Below are 18,345 nucleotides of genomic sequence, written 5' to 3'. Positions count from 1 at the left end.
GACAATAATACCTACTCACCGCGCCTATATCTAGCTTAAATAGATTCTAGTACTACTCATTACTAATTTCGCCCCAAAGACTGTCGCTATTGTCTTCGATTGTCTCACTGTCGAACACGGACAGAATAAGACACTCGAAGAGCCGCCTCGAGGTGACCACGGCGCATTGTGGCAATACAATATGTCTCACTATAGAACAAATAATGAACTGTGTGGGAGCTGATCTGGAAAAAGAGAAAGCCATTCTTCTGATACGACTTGCTTGAAAGCAAGATAGGTGATGATGTGAGACGAAACCTTGGAAAGCATTTTGGAGTATGACATTACACTGAACGTTCGCATAATACAATTGAATCAAAATGATGCGCTAGATTTTGGCTGGTGTACCGATGCAACTTGATGTGCGTAGACTTTGGAAGGTTGATGTTAGAAACTGAGGCGGGCTGTTCGGCTGACGCCGGGGACATCGTACGCGTCACGCTAGCATGACTCGTATTACCGAGACGCGTCGCGATGACGTGAACGTCCGCCAGAAATTCCTCAGAGCTGCCCTCCTAGTGCGCGACAGATACACCTTCCCATCCTATGCTGCGAAAACATACCTAGGTATCGAGAGCGCATTCGAAGTTGCAACCGCTACAGATTCGGACGGAATGCCGCTATCAACTTCTTGAAGGAGCAGCTGCGCAGCACAACAGAGACTGCTGGCCTTGAGATGCTTTGTATAAGCACGCGGATGCGCGAGTTTGTTGTCACTTTGGTGTGGGATGACTCGGAAATGGTGCGCTCTTTTTTGGGGATGCAGCAGCTCGAGCAGTGGTCAGGAGGAGGAACAGCACGTAATCTACGGGCGACACTTGACAGCGAGGGAGAGTAGGTCTTTCGGTGTACTACAAGTGACCCTGCTCATAGAGACTTCGATGCATGTGCGTACTCTTTTGGCGTTTTGGCCTGCAGGTTTATCGACCCGCAAACGTTCGGTACACTACCTGGGTACCAGGGAAGTTACAACCCTTGATCTACCATGACATCCTTCTGGATGTTCGAAACGCAGACAAACCAAGTAAACCTATGTCTTGGAACTCCAGGACTTTCGAGCATCCTACATGGGTATTGAGTTTGTCGAAGAACGTATCCACACTTATTCCAGAGAGGTGCCTTCCAAAATCTGGGCTGAAGGGTTGTTTGCTCGAAGCGGTTGATCGGCGCTAAGATGAACAGTGACCGCCGAAATACGCAACCGAGACATGAACTTACAAGCTGTCTGTCGCTATACGGTGTCTGATTACATCTCCACTTTCGTTACCCCGCATTACACGAGCATGCGGTATCCATGGATCACTTCCTCGACGCGTCCGGACTAGCGTGGTCGACTTCACCGTGAAACATTATCACCGTATCCTCTCGCCCTCGTCACCTTCAGTACTCTTTGACTCTGACCATCATCAACTCTTCAAGATCTACTCCAATCGGCGTAGACTTCTTCGATATGTCTGTTCCGTTGAAGATGCTGGAGAAGGAGAACGAACACCCTGATCGCATCGAGGGATGGCTTGACAAATTGAACATCAAGGGCGCCGAGATCGATGGAAGCGAGTGCACCACCGATACCGATGAAGAGGCAGGTTATGGACCAACTACACCACCACGGCGATCGGACCACCGCTTTGTACCGCAAGATGAGGTATCGCCAACCGACACGTCCTTCTCCGGGCAGAGCATCTTCGACAAGCCGCTCCGCAAGAATCTGTTCGGCAGCCCGACCCCAGAGTTCGAGATACGAGACGATGATACCGACACGACCAGTATCGATAGCCGTGACTGGGCACCCGCACATGGCAAAGGACGCACACTGGAGCGGCTCGCACCTCCTGCCTGTGCTCTTCGGCCTAGCAAGCCATCAGCCAGGCTAGACCCCCATGAAGCAGCCTCACACACGGATACAGACGACCTCACAGCTGTATCTCATATTAACCCTCAACATAATCTTCCTCCGCACGATCCGAACGAGCCGCGACCAGTCTGGATAACCTCTTGCCTGCAATGCACCCTCGCCGGTCTCCCCTGCTCGCGAACCTACCCCTCATGCTCACGTTGTAAGCGACACAGCCGTGCTGAAGAATGTCTCCTCCAGCGCCGACGTTTCACATCCGAGGTTATGGATTCCTCGACGATGGAGAGGAGCACAGCGCCTGCTCTACTCAAAGTAAAAGGCGAAGATGAAGGCATCTGGAAGCGCAAGGTTGAGCTGGCGGAGACATTATGCGAGAAGTGGGTTGCGGGGCAGGACAAGAGGAATTGGGTGTTGCCGAGTGTTGATAGTGCAAGAGGGGGTTGGGGTCAACGCAGGGGGAAGGGTGGGAAGGAGAAGGTGGGACATCCGGGAGAGGGGGTTGGACGGTTGGCTTTTCGGGAGTTGTTTGTTGATGTGGATACCTGAGAAGGCTCTGGAGTATCTGGCATGATCGCTGCGGCGTTCTACTCAGCGAGATCTGTTCGGCTTTTTTGACAAGCCGGGTCGTTGATCTGGGAATCCTCTGGGGCTGATGCGAGGCCATTAGACGTTATGGTTGCAAGTATTTGGGCGCTACACTGAGTATGACACGAGCTCCACGTTGAGCAACCTAAGATACACGATAAGCTTGTACGAGCTTCGAGAAGCTGTATAGCGGTACGGCCTTGTGCGGAGCTTAGCAGTCGCAAGATCAGATAGCATCGACACAAACCAGAATTCGTGTTCTGACTCTAGCCTCACACCTGAGTGAGTCTGCTACAGATACGATTATTTACGCAGCTCCACGAAGTCCTAAAGCTTCGCTCCACCTTTACCCTGCCCCATCAGCTCCTCAACCGCAGTCTCACTCGTCATAAGAATACATGTATCCCTCAAGCTGGGCACACGATGCCTGTGGTTAACCTCCTGGTAATCCTCACTCGCTAACATGTCCCTAAAGTGCAAGATACTGGGATAATGCGCCAGCGCGATCTCGTCCCAATCATCGTTCCCGCCGCCCACCTCGCCATTCGTACCCACGCTGCTGTCGGACGCCTTGGCGATCGCCGAGCCGTTGACATGTGTTGCGTTCCCCACGATCTTTGCGTTGCCGCCGTGCTTGGAGCCGATGGATTTAGCGAATGCGGCACCGTATTTCAGGTATTCTTCCTTCATCCCTGGGTTGAAGGCAAGGAGGTTGAACATGGATACTGCACCTTTTCCCTCTTTAGCACCGCTATTAACGAAAGTCTGGATCCATTTATTCAGCTCATCGCTTAGTTCGAGGCTTTGGCTTGACTCGGTGGTTTTGTTGCTCTTCTGCTCTTGGACTTTGGGTACGGAGCTAGGGTCTGGATGCAGTAGCTTCTGGTTCTTCGATGCAAAGTCTTGGATCAGGCGGGAGGGGACTCCGGCTGTTACGCTCCAGTGGTGTTGGACTAGCTTTGAGAGCGAGGATGGGAGCGCGTCGGTGCTGGGCAGGATGAGGAGGAGATCCCAGTGGATGTTTCGGGCGAGGAGGTGTTCGGTTGAGAGCTTTGATGGGAGGATTATCCAGCGGATTACGCGTGAGATGACGAGTGGTGAGATGTTGGCGGACTTCAGTGTGGACAGGAAGGTTGGAACAGGGTTGGGTGTAGTGCTGTGGAGGGCGATGAGATGCAGTGTGCAGAGCGGCATTTTGGGAAGGAATTGACGAGATTATATGTTTACTTGCTTGCTAAATACAGTGCTCAGACGGCGGACAAGGAGTAGTATAGATGTTGGTAGTGTTAGGTGGATGACGTAAGTTGACTCGACTTTACCGAGGCTCAATTGTGAGGAGCTGTGGTATGAGCTCCTCGGAGCTGCATCCATTAACTAAGCTCACGCCCTGCCGTGCATTTCTGGTATGTCCAGTCTGTCTGCACCATCTCATCGAACATAAAGCTCCGAGTGCTTGTAGCGGATAAGCTCTACTCCGGAGTAGGGGAAGGTGCACCACTGTGGGGCGTCTCACCAGACATGTGGATCAAGACCACAGGACTGTCCATGTCCACCGTCGCAATCATTATGATTAGGAAGCATGAAGAGGGTGTGTAATGTTGCAAATGCAGTGAGATGCGCAGACTCATAGAAATTACCTAGGTAGGTAAGCAATGCAGCCTGCCTTGTGGTCACCGATTGGACGTTCGCGCTACCGGTACATATCTGTGACGTACGTTCCTGCTAGTCGTGACCAGGTGGAGCTGTAGGCAAACACGATTTCAAAGCGACAGCAGCCTGGCAACTTTTGCATATATCTGCATCGGCACCGACTGTGTTCTTGCCTTCTACAAATCTCCTCTCAACACAATCTCATCGAAACTCCAATCATGCCGAAGCTCTTCGTGTAGGTTCAGATGCGTGCTCCTACCGATCGATGAAATATGGACGACATGCAATTGCATTCGTTTCTAGGAAGTTGAATACTGACTAGATACAGCACCGGCGCTACTGGCTACATCGGAGGCGATGCCCTCTACGCAGTTGCAAACACCTATCCAGATCTAGAGATCACGGCACTTGTTCGAAACAGCGACAAGGGAGCTAAGGTCGCGGCACAGTACCCAAAGACCCGTCTTGTGTACGGCACCCTTGATGACACCGAGTTGCTCACTACGGAGGCGTCCAATGCAGACATCGTCCTCCATTGCGCCGACTGCGACCACGTGGCTTCCGCCAATGCGTTGGTTGCTGGTCTCACACGCAGCGGAAAGAAGACCTATCTCATCCATACCTCTGGAACTGGGGTCTTGTCTTTCGAGGACTTTGAGACCAACACCTATGGCATGAGGCGAGAGAAGGTCTATGATGACTGGGACAACATTGGTGAGGTCACTTCACTGCCTGATTCAGCCCTCCATCGAAATGTCGACAAGATCATCCTTGGATCGAACGATGTTTCAGCAGGCAACATCCAGTCCGCCATCGTCTGTCCACCTTGTATCTACGGACCTGGACGTGGCCCTGATAACCAAAAGAGTGTGCAGGTGTATGACATGAGCAAGGCCGCACTGAAGCGCATGAAGGCTTTCGTCGTTGGTGACGGCAAGAACATGTGGACTCAAGTTCATGTCCAAGATCTCAGCGAGGTGTTCCTAGCCCTTGTGACAGCCGCTTTGTCGCCTGATGGTGGCAAAGCGACCTGGAACAAGGAAGGATACTATTTCGCAGAAAGCGGAGAGTTCTGCTGGGGTGACATCGGCACCAAGATCGGGGACATCGCGTTCAAGAACAAGCTCATCAACCATGAGGGGGTTGACAACGTGAGCAAAGAGGAGGCAGACGAGATGAGGCCAATGGGCAGCTACCTTTGGGGTGAGTCACACTGTATTCCCGGATAGGACGCTTTCTGACATGTTAGGCACCAACTCTCGCTGCAAAGCCACTCGAGCCAACAAGCTGTTCGGTTGGACTCCCAAACAGAAGAGCGTATTCGATCTGCTACCAGAGATCATCGATGGGGAGGCTAAGGCGATGGGTCGTATTAGGCAGCACGCTGAAGAAGCTGCTGAGGGACGTATCATGAAGTAGTCGTATGCCAGACCACCCTACAACGTAAGGGACGGGCGTGTCGGGTTTCAGTTCCTACCTAGGTATAGGGGCGGGGTCACTACAATGATGAAGCGGCAATCATGTGGTATCAAAGCCTCTTATGGTTTGCGTATCGTGCATGTCCTGGTACAGTGGTTACATGTGCGTGCTAGTCATCGATGAGATAGGAGTGAACGATGCCCAGGTACTGCCCGCACCTGCCCCGCGGCGGAACTCCACATGTCTGCCCACTGTGGGTGATCACACGACCAACAACATCGAGGAATAGTAGGATGCAGTGGCAGATCATCGAAGGGTACTTGACCCTATGTAATTGGAAAGTCGATGTATAAGCTCCGAAATGTCGTGGATGTAGTCGCCTTGGCGCTGTCATGTTCCTGAGCTCTCGCGCTTGAGCCACGTTCCTAGCTTGCCTTGACCAACGAACAACCGCGTCGACATGGAAGAACGAGTGAGACAACGACTCCCTTAATTCACGACTTCACGCGCGCAGTAGATTGCGACTAATTTTTTCGCGACCATGGATATCATACAGGCCGTCTCCGGCTACATCACCAAGATGGTGTCGGTCGGGGACAGCGCTGCGACAGGCACCTCCGCGGCCAAGATGAAGATCCTCCTCCTCGACAACGAGACTGTGGGTTTGTCTGCTCTCCCAGGTGGCTGTACACACGTTACTCATACTGCTTAGGTCCCCATAGTATCCACTGCAACGACGCAATCCGCCCTCCTCAACCATGAAGTCTACCTTACCGAGTACCGCACCCTGGCGATCCATGATGCAATGCACGGCTAATACGTTGGCAGCCGCCTCGACAACCCAAAGCGGGAGAAGATGCGCCATCTTCGCTGCCTATGCTTTGTACGACCGTCGCCCGAGTCTATCCAGAACCTCATCGAAGAGTTGCGAGAGCCCAAGTACGGGGAATACAACATCTGTACGCGCCTGGAAGAACACGGCGCTACGTACGCGTGCTGATGCAGACAGACTTCAGTAATATAATCAAAAAGTCCTCGTTGGAGCGCCTCGCCGAAGCAGACGACCACGAAGTCGTGCGCGCGATTCAAGAATACTTCGCCGACTTCCTCGTCATAAACCCCGACCTCATGTCGCTCAACCTCGGATTTCCCGACCATCGGATATGGAGCACAAGCCCGGATGCGTGGAACCAGGATGCGCTACAAAGATCAACTGAGGCAGTCATGGCATTACTTCTGTCGCTGAAGAAGAAGCCCTTGATACGATACCAGAAGAACAGTCTGCTCGTGAAGAAGCTGGCGACTGAGGTCCGGTACCATATGACACAGGAAGAGCAACTGTTCGACTTCCGCAAAACAGATACCCCGCCTATACTTTTGATTGTCGACCGAAGAGACGATCCGGTGACACCGCTGTTGACGCAATGGACGTATCAGGCCATGGTTCACGAGCTGCTCGGAATACACAACGGACGGGTGGACCTACGCGACGTGCCGGAGATACGACCCGAGCTCAAGGAGATCGTGTTATCGCAGGAGCAGGACCCTTTCTTCAAGAAGAACATGTATCTCAACTTCGGCGATTTAGGGCAGAACGCAAAAGAGTATGTCGAGCAGTTCGCGTCAAAGCAGCAGGGATCGCAAAAGCTCGACTCTATTGCCGATATGAAGCGCTTTATCGAGGACTTTCCCGAGTTCCGCAAGCTTTCCGGCAACGTCACTAAGCACGTCACACTTGTCGGTGAGCTGAGCAGACGAGTTGGCGAGGAGAGTCTACTGGACATCAGTGAGCTCGAACAGAGTCTGGCATGTACAGACAACCATTCCAACGACGTCAAATCGCTGCAAAGGATCATCCAAGATCCAAAGGTCCCGGCGAACAACAAGCTCCGGCTGGTTGCCATCTACGCGTTGCGCTACTCAAAGACGTCGTCAAACTCCACAGCTATGCTGCTTGATTTGCTTGCTGTTGCGGGTGGACTATCACGGCATCGCATTAACCTCATCACAAAGCTGTTGACCTACCATGACTCGCTGCAAGCGACTACGGCGGCAGGTGGAGTGCCGGACCTTTTCCAACCTGGGTCTTTCTTCGGAGGTGCCCGAGATCGACTCAAGGGCTTGAAGGGTGTTGAGAACGTCTACACACAGCACTCGCCTCGCTTAGAGGCTACGTTGCAGGACATGATCAAGGGTCGCTTAAGCCAGCAGCTGTACCCCTTCGTCGAGGGTGGCGGATCGACAAAGGACAAGCCGCAGGACATCATTGTCTTCATGGTCGGCGGCGCAACATACGAGGAAGCTAAGATGGTTGCGCAAGTTAATGCTAGTTCCCCAGGTATCCGCGTCGTGCTCGGCGGCACCACTGTGCACAATAGCACTTCCTTCTTGGAGGAAGTAGAAGATGCCGTCGACTCGTGGCCCGAGCCTCCCGCTACATCAGCTGCAGCTCGCCTGAAGAGAGAAGTAGGTAGATAGTCGATATCGTCTTGCGAGAGCGAGGTAATGATTTGGGAGTTGGGCGTCGAAGCGAGTGGCATCAAATGCAGGTTCATATTACACGGGTTGATAGAGTTGCCTCATGAATACCACAATCATCTCAATAGTGTCCGTCAGCACAGTGCATGCCCCGCGCTAAGGGTCGAGATGCATCCCACCAAGGCCCACATCATTCGTTTCAAGCCGGCCCTGAACAGCAGCGCGGCCTATAGGTCGCAGTCAGCAATCAATTGTTGGGCGGTACCTGCATGACTCCGAAGGCGGCGAAAAGTCTGCTAACCTGCTCGGAGCCAAGACGATGCGACAAGGCTGAACACGTGCATCATCACCAACAGGTGTTAAAGTCATCGGGGTTCCCTTACGGGCCGACATCCGATCGCTCACTCCACCACCTCAGCCACCTTCAAACCTCACCCACACATGGCGCGAAAATGAGGATTGCGAGACATGCCAGAACAAGGACAGGTCTTGCAGTCTCGAGTGGTCCGCCGGAGAAATCCACGCCCCATCAACAGCTGCGTTGAATGCCGCACCCGGAAGTCGCGATGCTCCAAGACGCACCCTTGCCAGAACTGCACAGCCTTCGGGCGCGAGTGCATCTTCATCACCGTCCCTGAGAGCGCTGCGCGCAAGAAAGAGAGGGAGCAGAGAGAGCGCGCACAGAGTAAGAGTGGCGCTGGTGTCACCATCCCGGACTGGACCAAGAACCTCCCCGTGCGCACGCAGAGTAGTGCAAGTGTGCATGATGGGTACGAGAACGCGAACTCCGTCGACACCACCACGCCGGGCACGCCTCCGCGAGACTATGAATGGGAAGCCTACCAGCAGGATGTCGAGCCCGAAACGGATGCCTGGGAGAGACTGCCCGCAGAGCCTGAAGAGACGCAGGACGATGTGTACGAAGACGAGAATGACGATGAAGATCAGATTGCGACGGATCTCACGATTCGAATCGGGAGGATGATCATCTGTGAGAACGTCACCGGATTTTTCCGCCCCCAATACGCCGAAGAGGTACTTTTTGCCCTGTCCTCATCTTTTGTCCCGCGTTTACGTTGCCTTCCCATGACCGCAGACTGAATTGTTGTGTAGCTCGGCAAGCTTCTGTCTGAGAGCTTCACCCCGTCGTCATCAGTCACGGGCCAGAGAGCGACACAGTCGTCTGCTCTGCTGTCCGCAGAACAGATGCCGTCTCTTGCACCATCGCTGAATCTGCTGCTAGGTGGCTCGTTGCCTCTACATCAAAACAATGATGTGGAAGCACCGCAGTTACCGACTAAGATGGAAGCAGAGGGACTACTACAGCGATACACAGAAGCGGTCAGCCCTCTTGCGCACGTGTTGCATCTTCCGTCGTTCAAGCGCATGTTTGACCGCTTCTGGATGAATCTTGAGATTGGGAATCCCAACCAGAATTCATGTACTGCCTTGATATTGGCCGTGTGCATGGCTGCTGCGGCGTCTGTATCACCTCTGCAAGCCAAGTCGCAATTTGGCATCACGAAAGAGGACCTGTTCTTGCGCTTACAAAAGGCTACGGAGCGGGCATTGCTTCGTGCTAACTGGGCGAAGACGTCCAATATACGGACCTTGCAAGCCTTGACGATCTATTTGGTACTTGAACCGACATTCTTGATAAAATTCGAGCAAACTAACACATACAGATACCCCTCTGTCGAGCGCAAATATCTCGAGCGACGTCTGTCGTAGTTGGTGCTCTGGTTCGCCTGGCACAGTGTATAGGCATACATCGCATGAGCCACAGCTCAGCCAACAGCCTAACACCTCTACAACGACACGTTCGATCGCTCTTGTGGTACCAAATTTGCTTCTTGGACTTCAAGACAGCCGAAGCGCAGGGGCCCCATCCATCCATTCGATCAGACGATTTCGACATTGCGCTCCCGTTAAATGTAGATGACGACGTCTTCGAGTTTGGCAGTGCAAAATGGCAACAACACCCCGCCTCCACCACCGGCTGGTCAGACGTCACTTTATCGCTGATACGCTACGAATGCAACGAAATCCACCGTCTCATCTTTCGCGGCAGAATCGAGATGGACCGTAAGCACATCACGCTCCACGATCTGCGCGCCCGCGTAGAGGCCAAGAAACGTCAAATTCAAAGCAAATACTTGCAGTACCTGGACGCCAATGTTCCTATCCAACGTTATGCAGGCCTTGTAGCAACGCTCCTGATGTCTCGCTGCGATTCCATGCTCCTCTACCGGCACCTTCCGCAAACCTCCCTGCAACCACGCTCAGAATCCGAAAACCGCCTCCGCGACGTCCTTCTCACAGCAGCTCTTACGACGCTCGAAATTGGCGCAACGCTAGACACACTGCCCTCGCTCTCGGCATGGGCCTGGTACTCAACGACCTACCAACAATACCACGCCGTCCTCCTCCTCCTCACAGAACTCTACCGCACACCCGACCTCCCCCGAAAAGAGCGCATGGCCACCATCATCGACCACATCTTCGGGCACTGCTACGGCGTCGGCGTCCGGGAACGCTGTTCCGACCTCCTCTTCACCGTCAAAGAAAACCTAGAAGCCTTCTACGTAATGAAAGGCTTCAACAAAAAGCGCCAACAAATCGCTCCCCAGCAACATCCCACTCTTCAGCCCCTCCCCTCCTTCGGCGGCTCCGTAACGAGTCCCGCGTTTGGCGCGCAGCAGACGCCGAGTAATATGCATGGCCATTTGCAGAGGACGCCTACGTCCGGTACGCTGGATGGCCTGAATGTGGATTTCGATAGTATACTCGGGAGCTTGAATGGTGGGGGCGGCGGCGGGGCTGGTGCTGGGTCGGCGGAGGATTACGATGTCTGGGGTGGTATGAGCGCTGGTGCGGGTCAGGATACGGGGGCTATTTTTGTGCCGGTGGATACGGGACATCATGCTGAGTTTGGGACTACGAGTCCGAATGGGGGGTTGCAGCAGTGGGTAAGTCATCCTTCGGCTTTTGTGATGGTTGCTCAGATGTGAGGGAATTGTGCTAATGTTTGTCTAGGAGAACTGGAATTTCCCGCCTCAACAGCAGAAGTACGAGCATTAATTGGTTGGTGTAGTGTGGTGTTTACGGAAAATGCTCGTGTTCGAATAACGCGAGTAGCATATATCTGGTTAGTCTGTTGATTGAAATAGACACGAGTTCATCTCAAGTTCACGAATGTTTCTGGTCGTATCAAGATCTCATTCATCCTGGGGATCTTCATCGACTGTACACATACACATTCACTTCGCTTCTTTGATTGTTTAAGAGATGTATTGAGGTTGAGCCCTAGCACCTTGCTACAATTGGACTTGTGTCCCAAGCTCGACACGTAGACGCTGTGATAAGTTCCACCCAGCTCCAAAACGCCATGACACTGGTGCTTGATGTTCCTTCCAATGTAACGCCATATACGCCTGACCGCACTGCAGTCGAGAATGCAGATCTGATTTTCCGCCAAGCAAGTCGTGAACAGCATGTCGATACGTCAAATGTTGGCATCACCAGCTGGTGTTCCTGACAGTGGAAGACATGAGCTCTACGACAAACTTGTTAGCCAAAGAGAAAGACAAGAGGAAGATGGCAAGTGCTAGTAGCGTGCTACTTGAGATTCACTCAACGCACTTCGCTTCATTGGCGGCGGAGGTGGCGGCGGCTTCTTCGCCCTCGATGGAGGTGGTGGCGGAGGTGCCTTCTTGCCGCCGTTGGTCGCCTGCTCACCCGCCTGGGACCAACTCGCTGCTCGCGACATGACGCCGCCGCGCCCACTGCCAACAGATGACGAGGTGTCGGGGCTAGGCGGCGATCGATCACGGTCACGTCTATACCCGTTTCCGTTGGATGGCGCATAATCGTCTTCGTAGTCGTCAGCAAACGTGTTCTGTTGGCTGGCGCTAGCTTGTCGGACTGGACGGAGATTTGTTCGGCCGGAGGATATGACGGAGGAATCAGTGGGGACGCGGGACAGTCGGCGGGCAGGGGAGTCGTCTCGGTAGCCATTGTTGTTCTCGTAAGTCGAAGTGCGGCTAAGAGAGGGGCGTAGGGAGTAGCCACCGGGCGACTGCTCGGGGCCAGGGGAGCGGCTTCGCTGGGACGAAAGCTTAGGAATGGTCATGCGAGCGGGCTCAGGCTCGGGTTCTTCTTCGACTGGGTTGAAGCGCTCTGCGTAGCCGTGTGCGGTATTGGATCGGGAGCGCGCGGGGCGGCTAGGCATAGCCCTGGTGTCCCTGTGTCATGTGTCAGAAATGTGCTAGGTCTTATGCTGATCGGAATGTCCTCACCTAGCCGGCCATTCCCGCTTTACGTTGAGCAGAATCTCACGACAGCGGTCGTAGTAGCTCAGTTCTGCCTCGAGGAAAGCAGTCAGGTCCTGGACCATGTCGACTTCTGACTCCTTGATGTCTTGCATCCTCCGGAAGACCTCTTCGCTGGTCTCCTCGTATTTGGCCTTTTGGGCACGTAGTTCCTCCTCCATGCGGAAGTCTTCCTTCTTCGTCTTCTGCATCTTGGCGAGGGAGGTGTCGTAGGCCAGACGGCGTGTCTCGAGCTTCTTGCGGGTAGACTGAGACGAATTAGCTTCCATGCCCGCAATTGTTCTGATGCTGCCGTACCTGGTACTCCTTCATCTGAATCAAGGAGCGTTCAAGACCCTCGAGCCATGATGACGTAGCCCCTTGGACATACGTCTCCTGTACTCGCGCCAGACGTTCGTTTGCTCGACCCAGTGCTGCTGATAGTTAGTACGCAGACAGGTGCGATTGGCGTGGAAACGCACAAGACAGGCAATTGCCAAACTCCGAGTCGGGCTCAAAGTCCTCGCCGTGGGTCACCATGGAGGAACCCAGATGGCCACCTGGTAGCTGCTTCTCCTTGTCGGCGCCCTCTGCGCGCTTGGAGAGCGACTTGACGTAGACAGCCATTGCGCCGTGCATCTTGTCCATGCCTGGAAAAGTGTCAGTATGCGAGGCTGGAGCTGCTGCAGGGCGCGGACTCGTGCATACCCTCATGACGCAGGTTCATTTCCACTTCGAGCGCCTTGAACTCGTCGGAGAGACCAGTGCGGGCCTCTGCGCCCATCTTCTCGTTGGTCCATTGCTTCAGGCGGTCGAATTTCTTGTTGATGTTCATGATTGCGGTGCGGTGTGCGTGGGTGTCGTAGGGAAGCGTGCAAGCAGCAGAATGACGAGGGGGCTGCGGCGTGCGTAACAAGATATGGGCCGTGTGCAGGGTACAGCTATCGATACCACCAGGGAGGCAGGCGCGGGACGATCAACACCCGGCGACAGAGACCAAGTGGTGCAAAAGGAGGGAAAAGAGGAATGGATGCCGCGAGATAGTAGATAGTAGAAAGTAGAAGTCAGGAGGAGAGTTCGCAATGGCGGGCGTCCTACGGCAAAAGTTGAGAGCCAACGCGTGTCAATATACAGCAGCAGGCTAAGCAGGCGCGACCCTGACCCATTATTCCAGAAACCACAGACCGTCTAGGTGCCCTCCAACGGCGATCAGCGTCGCCCAAAGACGCGGCCCAGCCAGTCCTGACACAGCGGGACGACATGTCGCTATTCCGGGGTTTGCCGCCCTAATGCTTCCGCCGGGCGCCCCATCTACTCACCACAGCCAACCCCTCCACTATCGCCTTTTGTAGGCATGCCCCCCGTTTCACCCGTCTTGCCATACATTGCCCACCGTTCTATTCCTGGCAGCCTCCGTCATGGTTTGCGCAATCACGCTCCGTCTCATGGATGCTGAGTTTCACCCTCGCCACCGTACCAAGGAAGCGTCTTTCTTAGCTACTCTCTGTTCTCTGCCCGACTTCACCGAGCAAATCACCGGAATCAGCAGTAGGCTCCTGTTCGGATCCTCTCCTATCGCGCAGCAATGGGGATTCGATAGACCTACAGAAGCGCATGTTGGCTGTCTAGTGCGCCGTCCAGACTCTTCAATATGCAGCCATAAAGGACGCGAACCCAATCTCCTTCCCTTATCTGGTCAAGCGGTCTTTTCGGCAAGCGCGATATATCACCTGGCCTCTGAAAGCAACGCGATATAGCTGGAAAGCAATCCTTCTACACTGTAAGCTACCTTGGCATATGCAGTCAATGTGCTCGCCATCTCATATGACTGCACTGCGAGCATCCGCTCATCACGGTGCCAGCGTCTGTTCATTTTGACAAACTTCTGTCGTATTGCATTCATTACTCACGACATCAATAAAGACTGACAGGAAATCGAGACAACATGTCCTAATTTGCCTCGAGACGATTACCTTTCAGCTCGCCCCGCCATACAAACCGCGTGCACGTGACTTGACAAGCGCCGTCTCTTCGGCCAGCTGGAACTTCAACCTCAAGTTCGCGACTCTCCTCAGCCAAGGCAACACCACTTCAACTGCGCTCTCGCATTCGCTTGTATTCCGCGCAGTCGGCTTCTTTCGGCGCATTGTTTGCCCAAAGTAGGTTTCTTTATTCCAAAAAGTCCCGTCCGTCTCAAATCATACGAACGCATTTGATTCATTTCTGATCGCGCTACATCATGGCGCAATGGTTCCATTGCTAGAGAAGGTACTGTGAGGACGTCTACCACAAGGAGTGGACAGACATGCGCTGCAACTTCAGGACTGGGCGGACTAGCCCGAAGTTGCGACGAAAAGCGCGACGCACATGGGCGCGCCTGCAGCCAATACGTAACGCTTGCGAACACGAAGAAACTCCCAGTGCTCTCATGAGCATATTACCTGGTGTCGCCTTTCTTTCATCTACTTGACATCTATTGTGACGCCTATACAAGTCAAGAGGAGGACCGAATGGGCAGAGGCTGACCTATACTTATAAGCAACACCAGAGCATCTATGGAAGGTCTCGCGCTTTGGTCGCGAGTTTGCCATGTCCACTTGTCGAGCGTTCCCCCGCCCGATCAGCGCTTTCAAAGGGACCTACCAGCCACATCAGCACAACCGCCCTAAACCTGAACACCGCCATTGTGCAGTGGAGCGCTTTCAAGGAACGAAAGCCTGACACAACTCAATCTCGCCGGTACACTTGCACCCCGAGGTGCGATTGCGCGTCTCGAATCATGTCTCAAAGGAGTGCCCTCGACCCCCTTCTGGGCCCGGAACAGAACATCAAGAAACGGTAGGATACTTATAAGCTGCCGACTTTCTTAACAACAGCATTGCGAGTTGGGCGGGATGCGACCATACGATCAGACTTGTGAGCAGGAAGTTCTGGTGGAAGCTGTGGTGAAGAGACGGCGCGCTTGATAGCTGCCCTTGGCCGTGGTCTCACTATATGCGAAATGAGATATCGCTGCAGTACTTCACGAACATCACGTATATAGCCGAATCAAACTCCCAGACTACAGAAGTTGCCCTGATTCCATCGCTGCTCTGATATTGCTACCTTTTGACGCTTGTTTTGTCAAACAAAGATGCCCTGGTGAACGTGTCCATTGTCCTGCATTGCAGGGACCCAATCAGTCGATCTTTGGGCTAGCGAAAGTAGCATTACCTCATGCCTGCCTAACCGTGCTCTGTTCGTAGTTCCTCTCCTCGTCCCGCAACTGCAGCCGCAACTACCACCACCAACATCAACCCCCAAACACCACCAACCATGGCCGATTCCGATTCTTCGCTGTCCTCTGCGCCCCCGACCGACGACGAGATGGAGGTCGAGGTTTCGGAAGCAAGCGCTGCAAAGGCCGTACCTCAGAAAAAGAAGAAGAAGAATGGCACAATCTTGACCTTTTTCAAGCATCGCTCGCCCTCGCCGCCTCCACGAAAACGAGCGCCTTCTCCACCGCATGAGGCCGTACCAGAGGATAATCCAGACATTGCTGTACGTGTTGGACGCGTCCGTCGCGTCGTGACGCGCCGCATTGCACCGCAATCGCGCATAAATCCTCCACCCAGATATCGCTAATGCCATGCGCTATAGTTCATTGTAATGTTTCGGTCGCGCTTCAACGAAGCCTTTCCTCGCGGTTCGCCTCACGTAGGGCCTCAAGACATCGAACAGGGTGTTGCGGAGGAGACGCCGTCCGCCGATGTCGAAGGCTTACTATGCGCCCTGCTCGGGCTCGTCCTCAATCGCAAGAAACCTGTCGAGTCAGTCTGACCCCTTTGCTCTTCACAAAGACATATTCCCCGGTCGCGTAGGCCTTACAGAGCGGATGGCGTAGTGCACGCGCTGACAAGTTGTGTGTTCTACAGGAAGGGTCACTACGGTCGCGCCCTCGAAGAGGCCATCCAAACCCAAAAATCACAATGGCCCACCAAATGGACTGGCAACCCCCTCAGTGGCGGTCGCAACTTCAACACAATGACAGCGGAAGAACGGGTAAGCCGCCGTCTATCCTGATCTCGCCAGATGCTAACTGTCGCCCAGGTCACCCTCCTCCACTCTCTCTGCCTCTGGAGCCTCAACCAAAACGAGCAAGTCAAGGTCATGATCAATACCGCATACAAGTCTCGCACTACCAAGGACAAACAAGATACAAACATCCCGTTGTCGGTACAAGCGTGGGGTCGCGATGGTGACAAGCGCCGGTATTACCTGGTCGAAGGACAGAACGACACCCACTTTCGCATCTACCGCGAGAGCGATCCCAAACTCAAGAACGTACAGTGGATCAGTGTCGCTGGCTCAATCGATGAGCTAAGAGCGCTTGCGACGAAGCTGGAGGAAGTAGACGGACACAAAGAGGCCAAGGCACTCGGCGAGCGCATGCTCAACGCTGTGCCACGCTTCGAGGCTTCAGAAAACGTATGCCTTCGTTCAGTCTATACACCATCTTATGCTAATAACCTTGCAGAAACGCAAGCGACGAGAGTACACCCGGCAGCGCAAAGACGCTTTCACGCGCCCAGAACTCGGTTTCTCCCTATACGAAGGCCGCACCCGTGGCAAGCGCCAACGATATACGTTTGATGAAGAGGACGATTTCGACTCGGACAACACCTCTGTACGTCGGTCAGGGCGGCAGTCAGGCCGCGACACACCCGCTGCGCCTTCTGGTCCTACTGTCACCGCTAGCGGTCGACAAGTCCGGTCTCGAGCAACTGGTTTATACGGTGAGACGCTACTCAGTGGACAAGTCACCGATCACCCATCGCCTGCAACTGGCGATTACGTACGGTCTGATGTGTCGGAGGAGCCTGGCCCTGGCCGATCAACCCGCGCCGCCAACAGGGGCCCTACCAACGGCCGCTCACTGAACCGGGCAGTAGATTCCGAAGATGAGGAGGATGCAACATCTTGGGACGGTGGAGATGATGACGAGGAAGAGCCAGATCAGATGGAGCTCGACGATGATGAAGACGATGCGGCGGAGGACTCGTCAGATGAAGAGGAGGAACCACACAGCCTCATGGTCACTCTGCGTTACCGGAAAGGCGCAACTGATGGCTCTGCTGCTCCCGACCAAGACGCGCCCATGGCAAATGGCGTCGACCACGATGCTACTGCTGCGACAGTAGCCGACACAGGCGCGCCAAAACAGCCTGAGGTTGCGCCTGCTCCAGAACCCTCAGCCCCTACATCCGAGCCCAGTTCTACCACGAACGGGATCTCCCAACCCGTCATCCCCGTCGCAAACCAACAGCTTCCCACAGGCAACCCAGAAGCGCTCCCCAAACTCGACGGCTTCTTCTCCGCCCCAACACCGCCGTACAGCGCCCCCGAGGAAGCACCAAAACACCAGACTCCCGTCGACGTCCCCACCAACTCTTACGAAGCACCTCCACCACCGCAACATCCCACACCTGCTCCTACCGCCAGCTGGCAATAGATCTGCCTGCGCACTTAATCAAGCCGTTTTCTCATGCATGCTACACATCGTTTCCCAACTCCCATGTGCGGCTGTCTTCAATTCAATTCTATACACGTTGTTCTTTTCTTGTCCTGTCCCTGTCATAGCTAGAGAAAGACAGATACCCATGGCGTTTTCCAATTCTTTACCTCCTGTACCTGAAGATGGAAGGTGAGATTAAGGTGTTGTCTCTCGTTAGGTTAGCGTTGTGTTAGGATACGTACGGGCATCGGATGTCTACAGTTATATCGGGTGTTGCTCATGAGTGGTAGACAATGGCACTCTTACACAAAGGGATGATAGCCTGGGTGGCTGGGATACAGATACTCGGTGTGCACTGAGGGGTGTGTGGAAGGAGAAGTCCAATAGATGCAACTTGTGTTGTCATTATGAGCAGCTGTGCGATTGTGTTGTGATGCTTCTTGTGAACCAGGTACATTGACAGTATCGTGAGCTTCGCTAGATATGAAGCTCACGATACTGTCAATGTACCTGGG

General features: G+C 53.9%; 7 protein-coding genes across 7 annotated transcripts; 5 read left to right on the top strand and 2 right to left on the bottom strand.

Moving 5' to 3' along the window:
- Positions 1-1,489: 1,489 nt before the first annotated feature.
- On the top strand, positions 1,490-2,440 carry J4E92_002782 (uncharacterized protein; the record flags this gene model as incomplete). The annotated part of the gene is made up of 1 exon (XM_051494183.1): positions 1,490-2,440. One exon carries the CDS (start codon positions 1,490-1,492, stop codon positions 2,438-2,440), a length of 951 nt encoding a protein of 316 aa, XP_051355862.1.
- Positions 2,441-2,806: 366 nt separating this feature from the next.
- On the bottom strand, positions 2,807-3,673 carry J4E92_002781 (uncharacterized protein; the record flags this gene model as incomplete). The annotated part of the gene is made up of 1 exon (XM_051494182.1): positions 2,807-3,673. One exon carries the CDS (start codon positions 3,671-3,673, stop codon positions 2,807-2,809), a length of 867 nt encoding a protein of 288 aa, XP_051355861.1.
- A 674-nt stretch (positions 3,674-4,347) lies between these two features.
- On the top strand, positions 4,348-5,548 carry J4E92_002780 (uncharacterized protein; the record flags this gene model as incomplete). The annotated part of the gene is made up of 3 exons (XM_051494181.1): positions 4,348-4,364; positions 4,458-5,332; positions 5,379-5,548. The coding sequence occupies 3 exons, from the start codon at positions 4,348-4,350 to the stop codon at positions 5,546-5,548; spliced, it is 1,062 nt and encodes a 353-aa protein (XP_051355860.1).
- A 541-nt stretch (positions 5,549-6,089) lies between these two features.
- On the top strand, positions 6,090-8,026 carry J4E92_002779 (uncharacterized protein; the record flags this gene model as incomplete). The annotated part of the gene is made up of 4 exons (XM_051494180.1): positions 6,090-6,228; positions 6,271-6,325; positions 6,377-6,507; positions 6,558-8,026. 4 exons carry the CDS (start codon positions 6,090-6,092, stop codon positions 8,024-8,026), a joined length of 1,794 nt encoding a protein of 597 aa, XP_051355859.1.
- Positions 8,027-8,494: 468 nt separating this feature from the next.
- On the top strand, positions 8,495-11,107 carry J4E92_002778 (uncharacterized protein; the record flags this gene model as incomplete). Its single annotated transcript, XM_051494179.1, has 4 exons — positions 8,495-9,061; positions 9,140-9,661; positions 9,712-10,995; positions 11,063-11,107. 4 exons carry the CDS (start codon positions 8,495-8,497, stop codon positions 11,105-11,107), a joined length of 2,418 nt encoding a protein of 805 aa, XP_051355858.1.
- A 526-nt stretch (positions 11,108-11,633) lies between these two features.
- Positions 11,634-13,171, bottom strand: J4E92_002777 (uncharacterized protein; the record flags this gene model as incomplete). Its single annotated transcript, XM_051494178.1, has 5 exons — positions 11,634-12,270; positions 12,325-12,605; positions 12,655-12,770; positions 12,819-12,986; positions 13,045-13,171. The coding sequence occupies 5 exons, from the start codon at positions 13,169-13,171 to the stop codon at positions 11,634-11,636; spliced, it is 1,329 nt and encodes a 442-aa protein (XP_051355857.1).
- A 2,480-nt stretch (positions 13,172-15,651) lies between these two features.
- Positions 15,652-17,827, top strand: J4E92_002776 (uncharacterized protein; the record flags this gene model as incomplete). The annotated part of the gene is made up of 5 exons (XM_051494177.1): positions 15,652-15,876; positions 15,976-16,145; positions 16,206-16,377; positions 16,426-16,803; positions 16,853-17,827. 5 exons carry the CDS (start codon positions 15,652-15,654, stop codon positions 17,825-17,827), a joined length of 1,920 nt encoding a protein of 639 aa, XP_051355856.1.
- Between the last annotated feature and the right edge of the window lie 518 nt (positions 17,828-18,345).

The sequence above is a fragment of the Alternaria infectoria genome (genome assembly GCF_024043175.1).
Source record: "Alternaria infectoria strain BMP 0036 chromosome Unknown scaffold_3, whole genome shotgun sequence".
Classification (NCBI taxonomy): domain Eukaryota; kingdom Fungi; phylum Ascomycota; class Dothideomycetes; order Pleosporales; family Pleosporaceae; genus Alternaria; species Alternaria infectoria.
This window is presented reverse-complemented; position numbering and strand designations above follow the sequence as displayed.